The 20,920-nt window shown below is 42.6% G+C and overlaps 1 protein-coding gene across 1 annotated transcript; it reads right to left on the reverse strand.

Annotated features, from left to right (window-relative positions):
* Positions 1-2,516: 2,516 nt before the first annotated feature.
* Positions 2,517-18,217, reverse strand: dap (death-associated protein). Its single transcript, XM_014157180.3, has 4 exons — positions 17,928-18,217; positions 15,842-15,950; positions 10,456-10,498; positions 2,517-5,450 (listed from the first exon to the last, which is right to left on the reverse strand). Exons 1-4 carry the CDS (start codon positions 17,980-17,982, stop codon positions 5,331-5,333), a joined length of 327 nt encoding a protein of 108 aa, XP_014012655.1. The 5' UTR covers positions 17,983-18,217; the 3' UTR covers positions 2,517-5,330.
* Positions 18,218-20,920: the final 2,703 nt, after the last annotated feature.

Here is a 20,920-nt window from a genome sequence, read left to right on the forward strand (position 1 = left end):
GGGTTAGAGTTGAACCGGGATGTGAACAGGAAGTTAGGGTTGAGGGTTAGGGTTGAACCGGGATGTGGACAGGAAGCTAGCGTTAGGGTGGTGGTTGAGGGTTAGGGTTGAACCGGGATGTTGCCTTGAAGCTAGGGTTAGTGTTGTGGTTGAGGAGGCTGGGGTTAGCATTGAACCGAGATGTGGACAGGAAGCTAGGGTTAGGGTTGAACCCGGATATGGGCATGAAGGTAGGGTTAGGGTTATGGTTGAGGCAAGGGTTCCCGCTAAGCACCTCTCTTTTCTACTCTTCTTTTCCTTCAATTCCTAAAAATCAACCCATAGCCACTAAGCACCATATGGACATGTGAAAGGACTGGAAAGGTATAGGGAATCTGGTTGAGGTAAAGGAGGGCAGAGAGTGGGAGGGGATAGGAGAGAGAGGGAGGGGTGTAGCTTGTGTTCATACCATGTTGTATAGATAGTATATGTAGATTGTGTTTTATACTGTTGTGTAGATAGTACAGTGCCTTCAGAAAGTATTCACACCCCTTGGCTTTTTCCATATTTTGTTGTTACAGCCTGAATTGAAAATGTATTAAAATGTAGATCGTCTTTTTTCTATCTGCCCATAATATCAAAGTGTAATTACACTATATATCCAAAAGTATGTGGACACACTTTCAAATGAGTGGATTCTGCTATTTCAGCCACACCAATTGCTGACAGGAGTAAAAATTGGTGCTCACAGCCAAACAATCTCCATAGACCAGATCCATACAGAAATGGATTGTCGAAATTGGTGTGGAAGAATTTGACCCCATCAAACACATTTGGGATGAATTGGAACGCCGACTGTGAGCCAGGCCTAATCGCCCAACATCAGTGCCCGACCTCACTAACACTCGTGGCTGAATGGAAGCAAGTCCACGCAGTAATGTTCCAACATCTAGTGGAAAGCTTTCCCAGAAGAGTGGAGGCTGTTATAGCAGCAAAGGGGGACCAACTCCATATTAATGCCCATGATTTTGGAACGAGATGTTCGACGAGCAGGTGTCCACATGCACCACATTACCAAAAGTACGTTCTACCTTTTTTACAAATTAACTAAAAATGAAAAGCTGAAATGTCTCGAGTCAAGTATTCAACCCCTTTGTTATTGCAAGTCTAAATAAGTTCAAAACTAAAAATGTGCTTAACATGTTACATAAGTTGCATGGACTCACTGTGTGCAATAATAGTGTTTAGTGACTACCTCATATTTGTACACCACACATACAATTATCTGTCCTTAAGTCGAGCAGTGAATTTCAAACACAGATTCAACCACAAAGACCAGGGAGGTTTTCCAATGCCTCTATTGGTAGATGGGTAAAAATACAAAAAGCATGGTGAAGTTAATTACACTTTGGATGGTGTATCAATACACCCGGTCACTACAAAGATACAGGCGTCCTTCCTCAGTTGCCGGAGAGGAAGGAAACCATTCAGGGATTTCACCTTGAGGCCAATAGTGACTTCAAAACAGAGTTTAATGGCTGTGATACGAGAAAACTGAGGCTGGATCAACATTGTAGTTACTCCACAATACTAACCTAAATGACAGAGTGAAAAGGAAGCCTGTACAGAATACAAATATTCCAAAACATGCATCCTGTTTGCAATAAGGCACTAAAGTAAAACAAAAAAAAATGTGGCTAAGAAATTCACTTTATGTCCTGAATACAAAGCGTTATATTTGGGGCAAATCCAACACATAACTGAGTACTACGCTTCACATTTCCAAGCATGGTGGTGGCTGCATCATGTCATCGGCAAGGACTAGGTGGGAAAAAAAAGAAACAGAATAGAGCTAAGCACAGGAAATATCCTAGAGGAAACCTGCTTCAGTATGCTTTCCAGACACTGACACAAATTCACCTTTCAGCAGGACAATAAGCTAAAACACAAGACCAAATTGACACTGGAGTTGTTTACCAAGACATTAAATGTTCCTGAGTGGCCTAGTTACAGTTTTGACTTCAAATAGGCTTGAAAATCTACGGCAAGACTTGAAAACGGCCATCTAGCAATGATCAACAATCAACTTGACTGAGCTTGAATAATCTTTTAAGACTAATGTGCAAATATCGTACAATCCAGGTGTGCAAAGCGCTTAGATTTACCCAGAAAGACGCAGATGTAATCGCTGCCAAATGTGAATTTAACATGTATTGACTCAGGGGTGTGAATACTTATGTACAGTAAATGTGATATTTCTGTATTTAATTTCCAATAAATTTGCAAACATTTCTGAAGACATGTTATAATTATGGAGTAATATGTGTAAAGCCATTTCATCCATTTTGAATTCAGGCTGTAAAACACCAATGTGGAATAAGTTAAGGGGTATGAATACTTTCTGAAGGCAGTGTATGTGTAGAGTATAAAAAAGAGCTATGCAGGTCATAGAGCTCAATACACAACAGTTCCATTAGTTCAAGGATAATACAGAATATTACATAATACATCCAGTAACAATGAAGACATAACAATGATTTTAAAGTTAAATCTTTATTCATGACAACCACACCTAATGCTTAAGTCCACTCACTGACTACGGACTTTACTCAAGAAACAAACTGAGTAAAATAGAAATATATAAATTTTAAACTTTATTAAATAGACTTAGGAAATGACTCCTTCTTGCCTAAATGTATTTCCCTGGAACCCTGAAATGTGGTGTTGACATTAATAACCACACTTGAAATGAAGGAGGATTGTGTGTGTGGTCTATGACATTTCCCTTAGAACTACACTGAACAAAAATATAAAAACGCAACATGTAAAGTTTTGGTCCCATGATTCATTAGCTAAATAATAAAATCTCAGAAATGTTCCATATGCACAAAAAGCTTATTTATCTCATATTTTGTGCCAAAATGTGTTTCCACCCCTGTTAGTAAGCATTTCTCATTTACCAAGATAATCCAGCCACCAGACAGGGATGGCATATCAAGAAGCTGATTAAACAGCCTGATCATTACACAGGTGCACCTTGTGCTGGGGACAATAAAAGGCCACTTTAAAATGTGCAGTTGTCACACAACACAATGCCACAGATGTCTCTAGTTTTTAGGGAGCGTGACATTGGCATGCTGACTGCAGGAATATCCACCAGAGCTGTTGCCAGAGAATTGAATGTTCATTTCTCTACCATAAGCTGCCTTCAATGTTGTTTTAGACAATTTGGCAGTCTGTCAAACCGTCCTCACAACTGCAGACCATGTGTAACCAATCCTGCCCAGGGCCTCCACATCCGGCTTCTTTACCTTGGGGGTGCTGAGGAGTATTTCTGACTGTAATAAAGCCCGTTTGTGGGAAACTCTAATTCTGATTGGCTGGGCCTGGCTCCCCAGTGGGTGGGCCTGCCCAGTCATGTAAAATATATAGATTAGGTCCTAATGAATTTATTTCCATTGACTGATGTCTTCATAAACTCATAAAAAAAAAAAGAAACGTCCCTTTTTCAGGACCCTGTCTTTCAAAGATAATTCGTAAAAATCCAAATAACTTCACAGATCTTCATTGTAAGGGGTTTAAACACTGTTTCCCATGCTTGTTCAATGAACCATAAAAAATTATTGAACATGCACTTGTGGAACGGTCGTTAAGACACTAACAGCTGGTAGGCAATTAAGGTCAGAGTTATGAAAATTTAGGACACTAAAAGAGGCCTTTCTACTGACTCTGAAAAACACCAAAAGAAAGATGCCCAGGGTCCCGGCTCATCTGCGTGAAAGTGCCTAGGCATGCTGCAAGGAGGCATGAGAACTGCAGATGTGGCCAGTGCAATACATTTCAATGTCCGTACTGTGAGACGCCTAAGACAGCGCTACAGGGAGACAGGACGGACAGCTGATCATCCTCGCAGTGGCAGACCACGTGTAACAACACCTGCACAGGATCGGTACATCCGAACATCACACCTGTGGGACAGGTACCAGATGGCAACAACAACTGCCCGAGTTACACCAGGAACGTACAATCCCTCCATCAGTGCTGACTGTACACAATAGGCTGAGAGAGGCTGGACTGAGGTCTTATAGGCCTGTTGTAAGGCAGGTCCTCACCAGAAACAACGTTGCCTATGAGCACAAACCCACCATCGCTGGACCAGACAGGACTGACAAAAAGTGCTCTTCACTAACGAGTCGCGGTTTTGTCTCACCAGCGGTGATGGTCGGATTCGCATTTATCGTCGAAGGAATGAGCGTTACACCGAGGCCTGTACTCTGGAGCGGGTTCGATTTGGAGGTGGAGGGTCTGTCATGGTCTGGGGCGGTGTGTCACAGCATCATCGGACTGAGCTTGTTGTCATTGCAGGAAATCTCAATGCTGTGCGTTACAGGGAAGACATCCTCCTCCCTCATGTGGTACCCTTCCTGAAGGCTCACCTTGACATGACCCTCCAGCATGACAATGCCACCAGCCATACTGCTCTTTCTGTGCGTGATTTCCTGCAAGACAGGAATGTCAGTGTTCTGCCATGGCCAGCGAAGAGCCCGGATCTCAATCCCATTGAGCACATCTGGGACCTGTTGGATCGGAGGGTGAGGGCTAGGGCCATTCCCCCCAGAAATGTCCGGGAACTTGCAGTTGCCTTCGTGGAAGAGTAAGGTAACATCTCACAGCAAGAACTGGCAAATCTGGTGCAGTCCATGAGGAGGAGATGCACTGCAGTACTCAATGCAGCTGGTGGCCACACCAGATACTGACTGTTACTTTTGATTTATGTTAGTCACATGTCTGTGGACCTTGTTCAGTTTATGTCTCAGTTGTTGAATCTTGTTACGTTCATACAAATATTTACACATGTTATGTTTGCTGAAAATAAATGCAGTTGACAGTGCAAGGACATTTCTTTTTTTGCTGAGTTCATGAACTGTAACTCAGTAAAATCTTTGAAATTGTTGCGTTTATATTTCTGTTCAGTATAATAACCAAAGTATGAGGAGAGTGGGATCACATGGAATGCTTAACAGAGGATTCCCTGGTAACCTGAGCACTTATGGTAATTGGTTGCATGCTTAATTGATTGGTTGTCCAGTTCTTTGATTGGTTTGTGGTTGTTGGGTTGGTCGGTAGGCTGCTGTGATAGGTTGGCTGATGTGGTTCATTGATGATTCGTTGCATTGGCTTGCCCTTAGTCACAGATTTAGGATCAGTTTCGCCTCCTCAAATCCTTACTTAACCATTGGAGGGGGGTAAACACAAAACTGACCGTAGAGCTGTGTCTGGGAAGATTGCTGGCGCCTTGTGGGGCCAACTGTTGCAGAGTTAGCGGAGGGAAGGTAAGCTTGGCGGTAGCCTCACTTGCGGGGCTGGTGGATTTGCTGGGTGAGGTGCTGGTTCTGGGGCATCTTGGTGACAGACGGCTGGGGCTTCTGGTGCGCTACCTGGGCTGCCGCCGGGGTGAAGTCCTTATCACCCTGAGAACACAACCACACACATCCACTTAGTACAGGTGTGTTACAGTACACACATACATACCTACATATTTTCCTCAAGCTGATCAGCCCTCAGACTATAGGCCTTTTAGTTAGAGCCCTATAGCTTCAATACATACCACTGGCCTTAGTGCTCCTCCAAGCATCCAGCAGCACCAGTGTGTGGTGTATCACTTGTATGTTTACGTACTTTCTTTCCTGGTGTGCAGAATCGTTTGACCCCAGTCTGTTCTAAATATTCTGGCTCTCTGATTAATTACCACAGGGATGCTGTGTGTGTGTGTGTGTGTGTATACAAATGGTTTCTTTATTTTTACTATTTTCTACATTGTAGAATAATAATGAAGACAAAACTATGAAATCATGTAGTAACCAAAAAAGTGTTATAAAAATATATTTAATATTTGAGATTCTTCAAATAGCCACCCTTTGCCTTGACAGCTTAGCACGCTCTTGGCATTCTCTCAAACAGCTTCATGTTAACTGGAATGCATTTCAATTAACAGGTGTGCCTTGTTAAAAGTTAATTGGTGGAATTTCTTTCCTTCTTAATGCGTTTGAGTCAATCAGTAGTGTTGTGACAAGGTGGGGGGGGGTATACAGAAGATAGCCCTATTTGGTAAAAGACCAAGTCCATATTATGGCAAGAACAGCTCAAATAAGCAAAGAGAAATGACAGTCCATCATTACTTCAAGACATGAAGGTCAATACGGAACATTGACAACTTTGAAAGTTTCTTCAACTGCAGTCGCAAAAACCATCAAGCACTATGATGAACTTGGCTCTCATGAGGACCGCCACAGGAATGGAAGACCCAGAGTTACCTCTGCTGCAGAGGATAAGTTCATTAGAGTTACCAGCCTCAGAAATTGCAGCCCAAATAAATGTTTCACAGAATTCAAATAACAGACACATCTCAACATCAACTGTTCAGAAGACTGAATCAGGCCAATCATTGTCAAATTTCTGCAAAGAAACTACTACTAATGGACACCAATAAGAACAAGAGACTTGCTTGGGCAAAGAAACACAAGCAATAGACATTTGACCGGTGGGAAATTTGTCCTTTGGTCTGGAGTCGATACGCCATCCCATCTGGTTAGGGCTTAGTGGGACTATCATTTGTTTTCGACAGAACAATGACCCAACATACCGCCAGGCTATGTAAGGGCTATTTTACCAAGGAGAGTGATGGAGTGCTGCATCAGATGACCTGGCCTCCACAATCCCCCGACCTCAACCAAATTGAGATGGTTTGGGATGAGTCAAACCGCAGAGCGAAGGAAAAGCAGCCAACAAGTGCTCAACATAACTGGGAACTCTTTCAAGACTGTTGGAAAAGCATTCCGGGTGAAGATGGTTGAGAGAATGCCAAGAGTGTGCAAAGCTGTCATCAAGGCAAAGGGTGGCTTATTGAAGACTCTCAAATATACAGTTGAAGTCAGAAGTTTACATACACTTAGGTTGGAGTCATTAAAACTAGTTTTTCAACCACTCCACAAATTTCTTTTTAACAAACTATAGTTTTGGCAAGTCGGTTAGGACATCTACTTTGTGCATGACACAAGTAATTTTTCCAACAATTGTTTACAGACAGATTATTTCACTGTATCACAATTCCAGTGGGTCAGACTACAGTTTGCAACTGCACATGGGGACAAAGATTGTAGTTTTTGGAGAAATGTCCTCTGGTCTGATGAAACAAAAATAGAACTGTTTGGCCATAATGACAATCGTTATGTTTGGAGGAAAAAGGGAGAGGCTTGCAAGCCGAAGAACACCATCCCAACCGTGAAGCACGGGGGTGGCAGCATCATGTCGTGGGGGTGCTTTGCTGCAGGAGGGACTGGTGCACTTCACAAATAGATGGCATCATGAGGCAGGGAAATTATGTGGATACATTGAAGCAACATCAAGACATCAGTCAGGAAGTTAAAGCTTGGTCGCAAATGAGTCTTCCAAATGGACAATGACCCCAAGCATACTTCCAAAGTTCTGGCAAAATGGCTTAAGGACAACAAAGTCAAGGTATTGGAGTGGCCATCACAAAGCCCTGACCTCAATCCTATAGAACATTTGTGGGCAGAACTGAAAAAGCGTGTGTGAGCAAGGAGGCCTACAAACCTGACTCAGTTACACCAGCTCTGTCAGGAGAAATGGGCCAAAATTCACCCAAATTATTGTGGGAAGCTTGTGGAAGGCTACCCAAAACGTTTGACCCAAGTTAAACAATTTAAAAGGCAATGCTACCAAATACTAATTGAGTGTATTCCCACTGGGAATGTGATGAAAGAAATGATTTATTTCAGCTCTCTCTCTACTATTATTCTGACATTTCACATTCTTAAAATAAAGTGGTGATCCTAACTGACCTAAAAGACAGGGTTAAATGTCAGAAATTGTGAAAAACTGAGTTTAAATGTATTTGGCTAAGGTGTATGTAAACTTCCGACTTCAAATGTATGTTGATTTGTTTAACACCTTTTTTGTTACTACATGATTCCATATGTGTTATTTCATAGTTTTGATGTCTTCACTATTATTCTACAATGTAGGAAATAGTAAAAATAAAAGAAAAACCATTGAATGAGTAGTTGTTCTAAAACTTGACCGGTAGTGTACTTCTTTTTTAAACATTTATTTCAAGAAATGATTAAATAGTTTGATAACTCTGTTTGTATACTTTAAAATTATAATCAAACTGAACCTTTTCCAGTGATGAAGACATGGATGTCTCATGTTAGGGTGGGGTATGCAAAACGTGTTAACTTTGAGCTTTCTGACTACTTCTTCCATGGGCAGACGTATGGAAAGTGGTTCAAATCAAAAGGGATTGCTGTAAAAAAGTGATCGAATTCAAATGGATTTACCCAGGAGTGTCTATCTAAACCCTCGATCTGAAGTTCCAAGAACCCAGCCCACAAATACACATCCCCCCTTCAATACCACAATGCCACATCCCATGAAAATCAAGCGCATTTACTTTTTACACTCCACTGCATTGCTTCACATTGTAGGCATTCTTAGGCTATGTAGTGCTATAGTTAAGACTAAAAAAACTTGATTGGCAGTCTTCTCTCTCAGATAGGGCGGCGCACAATTGGCCCAGTGTCGTCCGGGGTTAGGGTTTGGAAGTAGGCCGTCATTGTAAATAAGAATTTGTTCATTACTGACTTGCCTGGTTTAAATAAAGGTTCAATAAAAAGAGAAGACATGGCCATAATAAGGGATAGTACACAAGTCCATTAATACCATAGGGTGAGTGTCAGATTCAACCTACAGAGGATGAAAGTATAGCTCATATAAAAGTAAACTGCCCCTAGCTCTTCATAATCTCCCGCTCACTCTCTTTTCCCGCTCTTCCCCAGGAGAATTGTGTAGCGTTCCAGAAGAGTACTGTAGTGTGTAACAGCGGTGTAGTCATAATATCGGAGTCTGATAGATAAGAGAGTTGTGCTGGCTGTGAATGTCTCACCAGCTTCATGTCTCTAGGAAATGCTAACACAGCAGTATAGAGAATACACACACCACACACTTTTATATATCATGTCTGTCTGTCTGTGCATGCATGCGATCTAATGTTGTGCAGTGTATATTTGTGAATGTTTTAGTTTAAGACCATAATTCCTATAGATCTGAAAGGCCTACGATCCAGGGAGCCAGGGGTGTGGCAGACATCATTATCCAGCTTAGGAGGCCTGAATCTGGGCATGACACCACTCAGACCCCTTTATACAGTCCACTGGAGCTGGTACAACAAAACTCCTGTATCAGTTCTCTAGGTCACTAGCATACAGCCTAATCTCTATAAGGAAATCTATGTTGTGTATTTTCCTGGAAATTAGTCAATGATGTTTTGGTTTGTATGTAAACAGAAATAAATAAATGCATGGATGGATTGATATTATGGTGCAGTAGGGAGACCAGATGGAAGGTTACATCATCTATATAAACTTATTGACATACGGACAGGAATGCAAGCGCAAGCACTCACACACAGTGGAATAAAGTCAAAGTAGGATGGAAATGTATGAGGTAGATATATATATATATATATATAAAAAAATAAGAGAGAGAAAGGGATGGGGGTGTGTATCAGTGTGAGGGAGAGAGAAAGGAAGGGATGGGGGTGTGTATCAGTGTGAGGGAGAGAGAAAGGAAGGGATGGGGGTGTGTATCAGTGTGAGGGAGAGAGAAAGGAAGGGATGGGGTGTGTATCAGTGTGAGGGAGAGAGAAAGGAAGGGATGGGGTGTGTATCAGTGTGAGGGAGAGAGAAAGGAAGGGATGGGGTGTGTATCTGTGTGAGGGAGAGAGATTGAGAATGTGTATGCTATAGAGAAATGTATTTGTTTGTTTGAGAGAGATGGAATGAGAGGTGGAGAGAGATGTACAGTGTGTACAGAGAGACATCTCTTCTCTCTCCGTAGGAAGGCAATATAACTGAGTGGAATTTAGTTTAGTTTACCAAACCTCAACAAATATAGATCCGAGGCAGTAAGGCTAGCCTTAATCAGGGAGATGTAGCAGCCCTCACTAAGGTCATCTCAGTGGGAGAATCTAATCTCTGCAGCTACCCCCTGGTTCGTCAGGCTATATTTAATGCTGTCGCAGCCTGCAGGTATGGCAGCACAGACAAATAGAGAATAAAAAGGCAAGCCTAGATGTACAGATAGCGAGCTAAGTACAGACCCCAGAGGGGTGAGCTTAGATGGGGGTAAGCATGGTGTGTGAGTGGAAAGGGTGGGGGTAAATGGCAATATCCTAGGGGTCGGGGTAGGCTAAGCGGTAGGTTAAGCTTAGTGTGTGTGTGCGTTGGTGAAGAATCCAGTCCGAGGTGATATCTGGTATCTCTCCCCAACAATCTGTGTTCAGTGCTAACACGATGCTAGGAGCCGTCTTGCCCTATCTGACCCTGTCAAGGACATCTGGTTGGGTCATACACACACACACACACACACACACACACACACACACACAGGTCTTACCTTTGTAACCACTCCTGACACGACCACAGTGGGCTTTGGTGGGCTAGAGACAGAAAGAGGGGTTAAACACAGACTCCTACCTCAATGTCAATTCTTTGACGAGACATGATCACATTTTGTTGAGATGAAATGCCTAATGAATGTATGCCAGTGTCGATGTCAGAAACGCTGACCATCAACTCTGGAGTTTCTCTTTCAGGGGGTTATAAAAGACAGGAACAGAAAGTGCTTCTGTTTGATCCAATTGAACAAACATACACAGAGACGGCAAGAGAAAGAGACCGCCGTGAGCTCATTCACAGTACTGTGATGCTGTGGACCTGCCTGCCACCCTGCTAAATGAGTACCATTAATACTGGACTGGTTCTACACTGCAACTCACACAGCAGGGGAGAGGGAGGAAAGAAGGACGGGGGGGGGGGGGGGTTGATGAGGGGAGGGGAGAGAGAGAGAGATCCCGAGATGGAAATGGACCTTGACATGAGAAACGAGTCCTGTTTGGTGTAACAGCAGAACCATTACCGGAGGTGAAAAGCTGTCCTCAGCGTCTACCTCTGGAGGTTTGGGCAGGGCAGCAGAGAGACTTAACGTAGCAGACACAATTAAGGTACCCTACATATTGTCGCTAGCGTCCTTGGTACAACCCCAGCGGCCTTGTCAAGACGTTAATGACTGACAGACACAGGCCCACTTCGCTGCAGTATACCTGTATTGGAGTACTTCACTTAAAGTAGCCTAAACATTATCTTCAAGTAATGTCAACATGTTATTACAATCTAACTACACTTGTATGAGAGCAATTTAATCAAATTGACAAAACAAGTTAGTCTGAGATTAGAGGATTGAGGCGCAGTCAGTCAGTCATCTGGAGCACTAGCGGTTCTGAGGGGGGGGGGGGGGGGGGGTCAGTGCCCCTGTGACAACAATTTTGGACCCCCTTGTGGCCCCCCTAAATGTGGAGTATGAAATAATTTTTACTATCATTATTTTTTTTACATCCGTTATTAGACAGTGGCAACGATGATGATTATGAACATGGTCTTTTGCCTGCTAATGCCTGCAATGTAGTGAAGAAAACGCTATGACAACAACGTCTAATGTAACTGGCCCCTGTAACAGTACAACTGGCCCCAGCTTGGCCCCCCCGCTGAAATGGTCTAGAAGCGCCACTGATCTGGAGTGCAGCTACACCAGATAGACAAGATGAGGGGAAAGAGAGAGAAACAAAAAGAGAGGGAGAGAGAGAGAGAGAGAGAGAGAGAAAGAAAGAGAGGGGATAAAGAGAAAGATAACATTTTATTTATCATATACACGTGTTTAGCAGATGTTATTGCGGGTGTAGCGAAATGCTAGAGGGAGAGAGAGGGATAAAGAGAGAAATAGAGTGGGGGAGAGCAAGAGAATAAAAAGATCTTTAGAGTTAGGGTTGGTTCCGCCCCTCAGGCTGTGTACAGGATGTGCTTATGGCGATGCTCTGTTGCCTTCACTGTAAACTTCTCTCCCTTTCCTCCCATCTCTCCATCTAGGTATAAATTGTATGTGACAGACGTTCCCATGGTGACCTCGCTCCACTGGCTGCTACACAGCATCCACCTGCTCTCAACAGAGTGGACACAGGCATGCACGCAGGACACACACAACCTTGGTCTTTAATGAGCGACTGAAGGAAAGCCAGAGCCAGGGTAAGAGCCAAGCTGACCGCATCAGAGAGGATTTCTACAGCATACTTTCACTGCCGCCTCTGATCTTTCCAGAGGACCCGGGGCAGGAGCTGTTATGGCAACCTCCCTCTTTAGGCTGGGGCATAGGGTAAGCCAATACTTTAAACCTCTTTTGCTCTCTTTACTTTCCCTTCGTCCATGCCACAATTCCTGCTCGCTCCCAAGGACCGGCCAAAGAGAGGAGCGAGAGTCACAGCTGAGTTTGAGAGTTTTGTATAAACGTCCAACGTGTTGCTCAACAGGTTTTGGAGAGTACACTCAGCAGTAAACGCAACACACACATTGTGGTGTAAATATTTATACCGGATAAACAGACATTGCTCAACAGTCGAGACCCAGAGCATAACTTAGTGGGTGAGCATAATGCACCACGCATTTATCCACCAAATTACAGCCTCAAACATATACAACAGATGAATGTAGCCTCAAAAACATGTAAAAAATTACAAAAAACACAAAAAAAAAAAAATTGGCCATAATGACAAGTTCAAATAAAAACAAGGTGGACCTCAGGTTGACAATGTGAAGGGATGAAAATAAACAGATATTAAAGCATCAGAACTGGTCGTTTCCTCTTCTAGCACAGATACCGGCCATCATAGGTTATTCGGTGAGTTCAAGTTTGTGGAATGTTCTTACCAGTTCTACAAATGTAACACATTATTCGGTACAAGGACTATGTATGTATGTATGCATGTATGTATGTATGTGAACAGTTGAAGTTGGAAGTTTACATACACTTAGGTTGGAGTCAATAAAACTTGTTTTTCAATCACTCCACAAATTTCTTGTTAACAAACTATAGTTTTGGCAAGTCGGTTAGGACATCTACTTTGTGCATGACACAAGTAATATTTCCAACAATTGTTTACAGACAGATTATTTCACTGTATCACAATTCCAGTGGGTCAGAAGATTACATACACTAAGTTGACTGTGCCTTTAAACAGCTTGGAAAATTCCTGAAAATGAGGTCATGGCTATAGAAGCTTCTGATAGGCTAACTGACATCATTTGAGTCAATTGGAGGTGTACCTTTGGATATATTTCAAGGCCTACCTTCAAACTCAGTGCCTCTTTGCTTGACATCATGGGAAAATCAAAAGAAATCAGCCAAAACAACAGAAATAAAATTGTAGACTTCCACAAGTCTGGTTCATCCTTGGGAGCATTTCCCAAACGCCTGAAGGTACCAGGTTCATCTGTACAAACAATAATACGCAAGTATAAACACCATGGGACCACGCAGCCGTCATACCACTTAGGAAGGAGACGCATTCTGTCTCCTAGAGATGAACGTACTGTGGTGCGAAAAGTGCAAATCAATCCCAGAACAACAGCAAAGGACCTTGTGAAGATGCTGGAGGAAACAGGTACAAAAGTATCTATATCCACAGTAAAACGAGTCCTATATCAACACAACCTGAAAGGCCACTCAGCAAGGAAGAAGCCACTGCCCCAAGTTTGCAACTGTACATGGGGACAAAGACAGTATTTTTTGGAGAAATGTCCTCTGGTCTGATGAAACAAAACTGTTTGGCCATAATGACCATCGTTATGTTTGGAGGAAAAAGGGGGAGGCTTGCAAGTCGAAGAACACCATCCCAACCGTGAAGCACGGGGTGACAGCATCGTGTTGTGGGGGTGCTTTGCTGCAGGAGGGAGTGGTGCACTTCACAAAATAGATGGCATCATGAGGCAGGGAAATTATGTGGATATATTGAAGCAAAATCAAGACATCAGTCAGGAAGTTAGAGCTTGGTCGCAAATGGGTCTTCCAAATGGACAATGACCCCAAGCATACTTCCAAAGTTCTGGCAAAATGGCTTAAGGCCAACAAAGTCAAGGTATTGGAGTGGCCATCACAAAGCCCTGACCTCATCCTATAGAAAATTTGTGGGCAGAACTGAAAAAGCATGTGCGAGCAAGGAGGCCTACAAACCTGACTCATTTACACCAGCTCTGTGAAGAGGAATGGGCCAAAATTCACCCAACTTATTGTGGGAAGCTTATGGAAGGCTACCCAAAACGTTTGACCCAAGTTAAACAATTTAAAGGCAATGCTACCAAATACAAATTGAGTGTATGTAAACTTCTGACCCACTGGGAATGTGATGAAAGAAATAAAAGCTGAAATAAAATCACTCTACTATTATTCTGACATTTCACATTCTTAAAATAAAGTGGTGATCCTAATTGACCTAAAACTGGGAATTTTCACTGGGATTAAATGTCAGGAATTGTGAAAAACTGAGTTTAAATGTATTTGGCTAAAGGTGTATGTAAACTTCTGACTTCAACTGTATGAGCGTGCATAACTATTCACCCCCCCCAAAGCCAATACTTTGTCGAGCCACCTTTTGCAGCAATTACAGCTGCAAGTCTTTTGGGGTATGTTTCTATGAGCTTGGCACATCTAGCCACTGAGGTTTTTGCCCATTCTTCAAGGCAAAACCGCTCCTTCAAGTTGGATGGGTTCCGCTGGTGTACAGCAATCATTAAGTCATACCACAGATTGTCAATTGGATTGAGGTCTGGGCTTTGACAAGGTCATTCCAAGACATTTAAATGTATCCCCTTAAACCACTCAAGTGTTGCTTTAGCAGTATTCTTAGGGCCATTGTCCTGCTGGAAGGTGAACCTCGGTCCCAGTCTCAAAACTCTGGAAGACAAACAGGTTTCCCTCAACAATTTCCCTGTACTTAGCGCAATCCATCATTTCTTCAACTCTGACCAGTTTCTCAGCTGCCGATGAAAAACATCACCACAGCATGCTGCTGCCACCACCATGCTTCACTGTGAGGATGGTTTTCACGGGGTGATGAGAGGTGTTGGGTTTTTGCCAGACATAGCATTTTCCTTGATGGCCAAAAATATCAATTTTAGTCTCATCTGACCAGATTACCTTCTTCCATATGTTTGGGGAATCTCCCACATGCCTTTTGGCGAACACCAAACGTGTTTGCTTATTTTTTCTTTAAGCAATGGATTTTTTCTGGCCACTCTTCTGTAAAGCCCAGCTCTGTAGAGTGTACGGCTTAAAGTGGTCCTAAGCTGTGGAGCTTTGCAGCTCCTTCAGGGTTATCGTTGGTCTCTTTGTTGCCTCCATTATTAATGCCCTCCTTGCCTGGTCCGTGAGTTTTGGTGGGCGGCCCTCTCTTGGCAGGTTTGTTGTAGTGCCATATTCTTGCCATTTTTTAATAACGGATTTAATGGTGCTCTGTGGGATGTTCAAAGTCTCAGATATTTTTTAGAACCCAACCCTGATCTGTACTTCTCCACAACGTTGTCCCTAACCTGTTTGGAGAGCTCCTTGGTCTTCATGGTGCCCCTTGCTTAGTGGTGTTGCAGACTCTGGGGCCTTTCAGAACAGGGGTGTGTGTGTGTGTGTGTGTGTGTGTGTGTGTATATATACACTGAGATCATGTGACACTTAGATTGCACACAGGTGGACTTTATTTAACAAATGATGTGACTTCTGAAGGTAATTGGTTGCACCAGGTCTTATTTAGGGGCTTCATAGCAAAAGGGGTGAATACATATGCACACTCCACTTTTCAGTTTCTTTTACTTTTTGAAAAAAATAATTAATTTCACTTCAACTTGGACTAGGTGTGTGTGTGTGTGTGTGTGTGTGTGTGTGTGTGTGTGTGTGTGTGTGTTACCTAGGCTCCTCCACAAACTCCTCGTCGTCGTCGTCGTCCTTGTCAGGAGGCGGCTCAGGTGGAGCTGCTCCCTGGTGCTTCTGCACTATCCTCATCCCCCCTGCCTTCACTGTCACACACAATGAATTCACATCAACACACGTCTTTATCACTGTTATACATTAACAAACACCGACACACATTAGGCAGTGTTTCCCAAACTCGGTCCTGGGGACCCCAAAGGCTGCACATTTTGTTTTTGTTGCCCTAGCACAACACAGCTGATTCAAATAATCAACTCATCAAACTTTCATTATTTTCATCAGCTGTCTGGTGCTAGGGCAAAAAACGAAATATGCAGTTCCCCAGCACCGGGTTTGGGAAAGGCTACATTAGGGTAGTGTGGACAAAAGGCTGAGGCGCAACAAAGAATTCCCTTCGCCAAAGCCGTACAATTACCCACAGACAGTCAGATAATCAGATAACCTAAAAGGCTACAGGCCCACCTGCAGATTTGGTGCATGTGCACTTGGTCAAAAACAATACTTAGTGTATTCACATATAATCCTCTTTAAAATAACCGATCTCAGTCCTCATTAAAGTGAACTCTGGGGTAAAAAAACACTAAAGAACTCTGTTCTCTTCGCCTTCACATTGCCCTTGCCTTTGAATGAGGACTCAACTCTTCTGCCAGTTCACAACCAACTATTTTGTGGTTTGAGTCCTCATTGCATTCACATTGCTATGTTTAGAAAGGAACCAAGATCTTTTTCCAACATTCACTCAATGCAGTCTGGGTTTTTACAATGTGCAGGAAAAGTAATTCCATCTGATCAGAAAGCTATATGTCTACTTACATTTTGGAAGCAAAAAAATTGCATTTAGTTAAAAGATGACAATCATCGTAATCAGAAGATACCAATAATATTGACATGTTAATAGTAACAGAATAAATAGCAAAAGAATAACTGCAGATTAAATAATTCTGTAATTGAAAGTTGTAAAAGCTACAATTGATTTTGTACCCTGTTGTCTTCACACTATTCAAACCCCACAATCAATAAACATCTTATGAAGCTCTCTTAGCCTATAGATCACATACTGTAAACAAATAACCTGAACTAAAAACTCATATTTTGGCATTTATGTGCATCCTTGACAATTGCTAATCAATATCCCAAAACAGCACACGTTTTTTTGTTGTTGCAAATCCACACAATCTTCTCTGAATTGTGGCACCAATGTGAGGGGTTATGGCAGGGGAAAAGGTGTTGCAGTAGACTAGTGTGTGGTGCGGGAATAATGACAAACGGACCTGGGGAGCTTTGTGTTCACATTGCCCTAAAAAAAGGAAACCAGACTGAGGATTTGAAGTGAACCAAACTCAGACCCCCTCTCGGTCTCAGTTCGTTTCGCTTCCGGGACTCTTGAGGGGTCTGAGTTCCTTTGGAGTGTTCACATTGGACAAAGAAATAAGCGAACCCTACTATACTAACAAAAATAGTATGAAAACACCCTTAGAGTATTTTAAGACATGGCATATCCTGCTAATGAGATCATGTCTTTTCACCACCTGACAGTCCTAGCAACATTAGTTAGTAGCTACTTGTAATCTTTAGTCAGTTATGGCTATGTGCCCTACTTTCTATGTCCACGTAGGCTACTCCTTAGGACTGTTATCAGATCCCCCACATAGACTTTAGCTACATAGCCTGGAAGCCAGTCTGTTTCTGCTCTCTTGCCAACTCCTTATGGAATTGTCATGTCAAACCTAGGCCACAATAGAAGATACAGGCCTAGGTTTGATGGCGCTCCGTCAATAAAACATTGGCAACATGTTCAACGTTAGATCTCAATGTACAGGCGTAGTGCGTTATTCGGTAAATCAGACTTAGCGACAGGCAACAAAACAAATATTTCGTAAGCTTTCAGATGTCGTTCAACAGCACATACATGTTAGTCTAGCAACTTGAGTGGAGTATCTAACTAACGTTGCCCAACACAATTATTGACATAGGCCTAATGCGTATGCAGTGATACAATGTCAGTTGAATCATGAAAACAAAAGCGATGTTTGTTCTGTAAAAAGCAACATAAGGTTTAATACCAGCCGGGAGGTGTCCTCCTTTGGTCTCGATTTTTTCCTTTGGAGGCGAAGACATCTGTAATCTAATTTATATATTTCGGAGGAGTGAAAAACGCTCGTTTAGATGTATTTCTCTGGGAAAAACAGCAGCAGTAGACTTCAGTCCAGTTCGTCAACGTGGCTTTTTTGTTTGGCAACGGTGCATGATGAGGACAGAGAAATATCGACAAATAGGAAAGTCACGTTCAGTCTGACGTGGTGTAGGGTCGGTACGGGACGGGGCTAGTGCCAGAATAAAGAATTTCCCATGGATAAATAAAATCAACGGTGGTCAAAGTAAAAGGATGTATGGTCCGGCATGGCGTCCCGGCAAAATAAATAGTAAGGGTACCAGCAAAAACATGAGCCTATCACAATAATTAAAGCAAAATGTCAAGAAGACTGTAGGCTAGTATACCACTTTTTATCATTAGCACATGTCAGGGGCATGAAAAGGGAGGTAATGTACTTGAAAACGGGTGGTATAGTCTTCGCTCCAAAATGCTATGTGGTTCGATGAGAACACAGATACTTTGCCAAGGCAGAGATTTTTATTTAACATTTATTTAACTAGGCAAGTCAGTTAAGAAAAATTATTAATTATTTACAATGATGGTCTAACCCGGACGACGCTGCCCTATGGGACTCCCGATCACGGGTCTGTAGTGACACCTCTAGCGCTGCGATGCAGTGCCTTAGACGGCCGCGCAGTGGACACATCAATTCTGCCCTATTGACAATGTAGGTAGCCTAGTAAGTGATTGTTTGACAATTCAATTTAAGGGGCTTTATTGGCATGGGAAATATATGTTTAAATGAAAATCAGATGAAAACATCATGACTGGTTGCTTTTATGCCACAATAAAAGGTAAAACATTTTAACAGTTACATGACAAATCGTTATGACTAGGCCCACAGAGATGCTATTGAATTAATATGGATTATATAATTATATGTTTAGGCCCATAAAAATGTTTGATATATAGCAGGTATATAGGAGGTCCCGTACCAGGAAGAAATGAATTATACTTTCACTCCTGAAAATCAGGGAATCGCCTGGTCAGTGTGTGTGTGTGTGTGGGCATCTGTGCGTGTGTTCCGTGTGTGTCAGTGTTTGGTTCTGACAGTAGCGAAGACATCCTGTAACACCTATTCCCCCAGTCCAAAGGGTGTTGTTGTCCTATGAGAGGTGTTGATGTCCAATCAAAAGCCTATGAGGTCAGTGCTGTCCTTCTCTCCTTGTTTTGTAGAACAATGTTGTTGATGAATTCATAACATAAACAACATTTGTCCATACATGTGAACATAAGCACGCATTTAAAGTTAAACCGGGCTGCATTCAGTACATGTTTACATTCTGGAACGTACAATTGAACGGAAATGAAAGCTGTACTGAAAGACCAGTTGAAAATTCGGGGAGGGGTTGGGTTGGGTTGTGGCATGGGGAACAATGTCAGCATGGTCACCGCCTTTTAAATACGTCATTCACTGTGTCAAGCCACACCTCGCCACAACCACCAATCGGGAGCAAAGTAAACGTACCTCAAAGTCTATTCAATGAAGTTTTGGGGGAAGTGTTATTCAGTACAAGTCGTTCCGCAATGTAGCAAACATGCAAGCGAACTGAACGCACCTCATGTTCTTACGCACAAAATGAGTCAGGCATTTAAAATGGTTGATTTACTTGGATGTGACCAAACGCTACATTCTATCTCGTCCCATCAGATAACGTGGTACAAGTAGAACCAGTCGGCACTGATTACATGATCCTAGCACAACTTCTTCAACCTAACAAAGATATCATTTCTGTTTCACACACATCCGTGTGCTTTTATGGGAAAAATATAAATTAGGTCCTTCCAAGAAAGTTTATCGTACATTGTAATTTTTTTGAACGAAAAGCCTAGGAGTCATATAGGTTATCATTAGGTCCACCGTTAATTGTTTTTATTTAACCTTTATCTAACTATTAACTGTTTCTAGGTGGCACCCACTGCTAAAGCGGCCACTCGTAATTAAAAGTGCGTTTTATCCGTGGCTTTGAGCCCACTTCGCATCGAGCTTTGTTTCTCAGGAAAAAACTGTTCGAAGTCGGTCCTTCGATGCTCGATTAAAATGATTATAATTATGCACAAACTATAAAACATTGTAGGCCTACATGTATATACTGATGACAAAGAGTCTTCCTACATTGACTGCCGTCTCACACTGCAATACTGCCATCTGTATGATGATACTGAGAGTGCAAATTATTTCTACTGTACACTTTGGATCCTCCTCCAGTGAATAGTGAATAACACATACTGTATGTGACTAAGCAGATGATTATGAAAATGCGTAAAATGTGGGCTTACATTTAGGTGTACAGGTCTATGTAATATAGCCTGCAATATTAGGCGAAAGTAGTGTGTTTGAGTGCAAGGCAGAAATTCCTTTTTATACATTTTCAAGCTGTTGGCTACTTCCCTTTTCAACCCAATAGACTACATGTACATCCACATTTCAAAGGGGGGGGGGGGCTCATGTGAGATTCAACCCCTTCAAATCAAATCAAACTTTATTTGTCACATGCGCCGAACACAACACCACACTGCCAGGCCGTATGCACTACCCTTACGGTCAGATGCCGAGCAGTTGCCATACCAGGCGGCGATGCAAACGGTCAGGATGCTTTCAATGGTGCAGCTGTAGAACGTTTTGAGGTTCTGGGGACCCATGGCAATTCTTTTCAGCCTCCTGAAGGGGAAAAGGTGTTGTCGTGTCCTCTTCACGGCTGTCTTGGTGTGTTTGGACCATGATAGTTCATTGGTGACACCAAGGAACTTGAATCTCTCGACCCGCTCCACTACAGCCCCGTCGATGTTAATGGGGGCCTGTTCGGTTCGCCTTTTCCTGTAGTCCATGATCAGCTCCTTTATCTTGCTCACATTGAAGGAGAGGTTGTTGTACTGGCACCACACTGCCAGGTCTCTGAC

Source organism: Salmo salar, chromosome 19 (genome assembly GCF_965601325.2).
Source record: "Salmo salar chromosome 19, fSalSal1, whole genome shotgun sequence".
Taxonomy (NCBI): domain Eukaryota; kingdom Metazoa; phylum Chordata; class Actinopteri; order Salmoniformes; family Salmonidae; genus Salmo; species Salmo salar.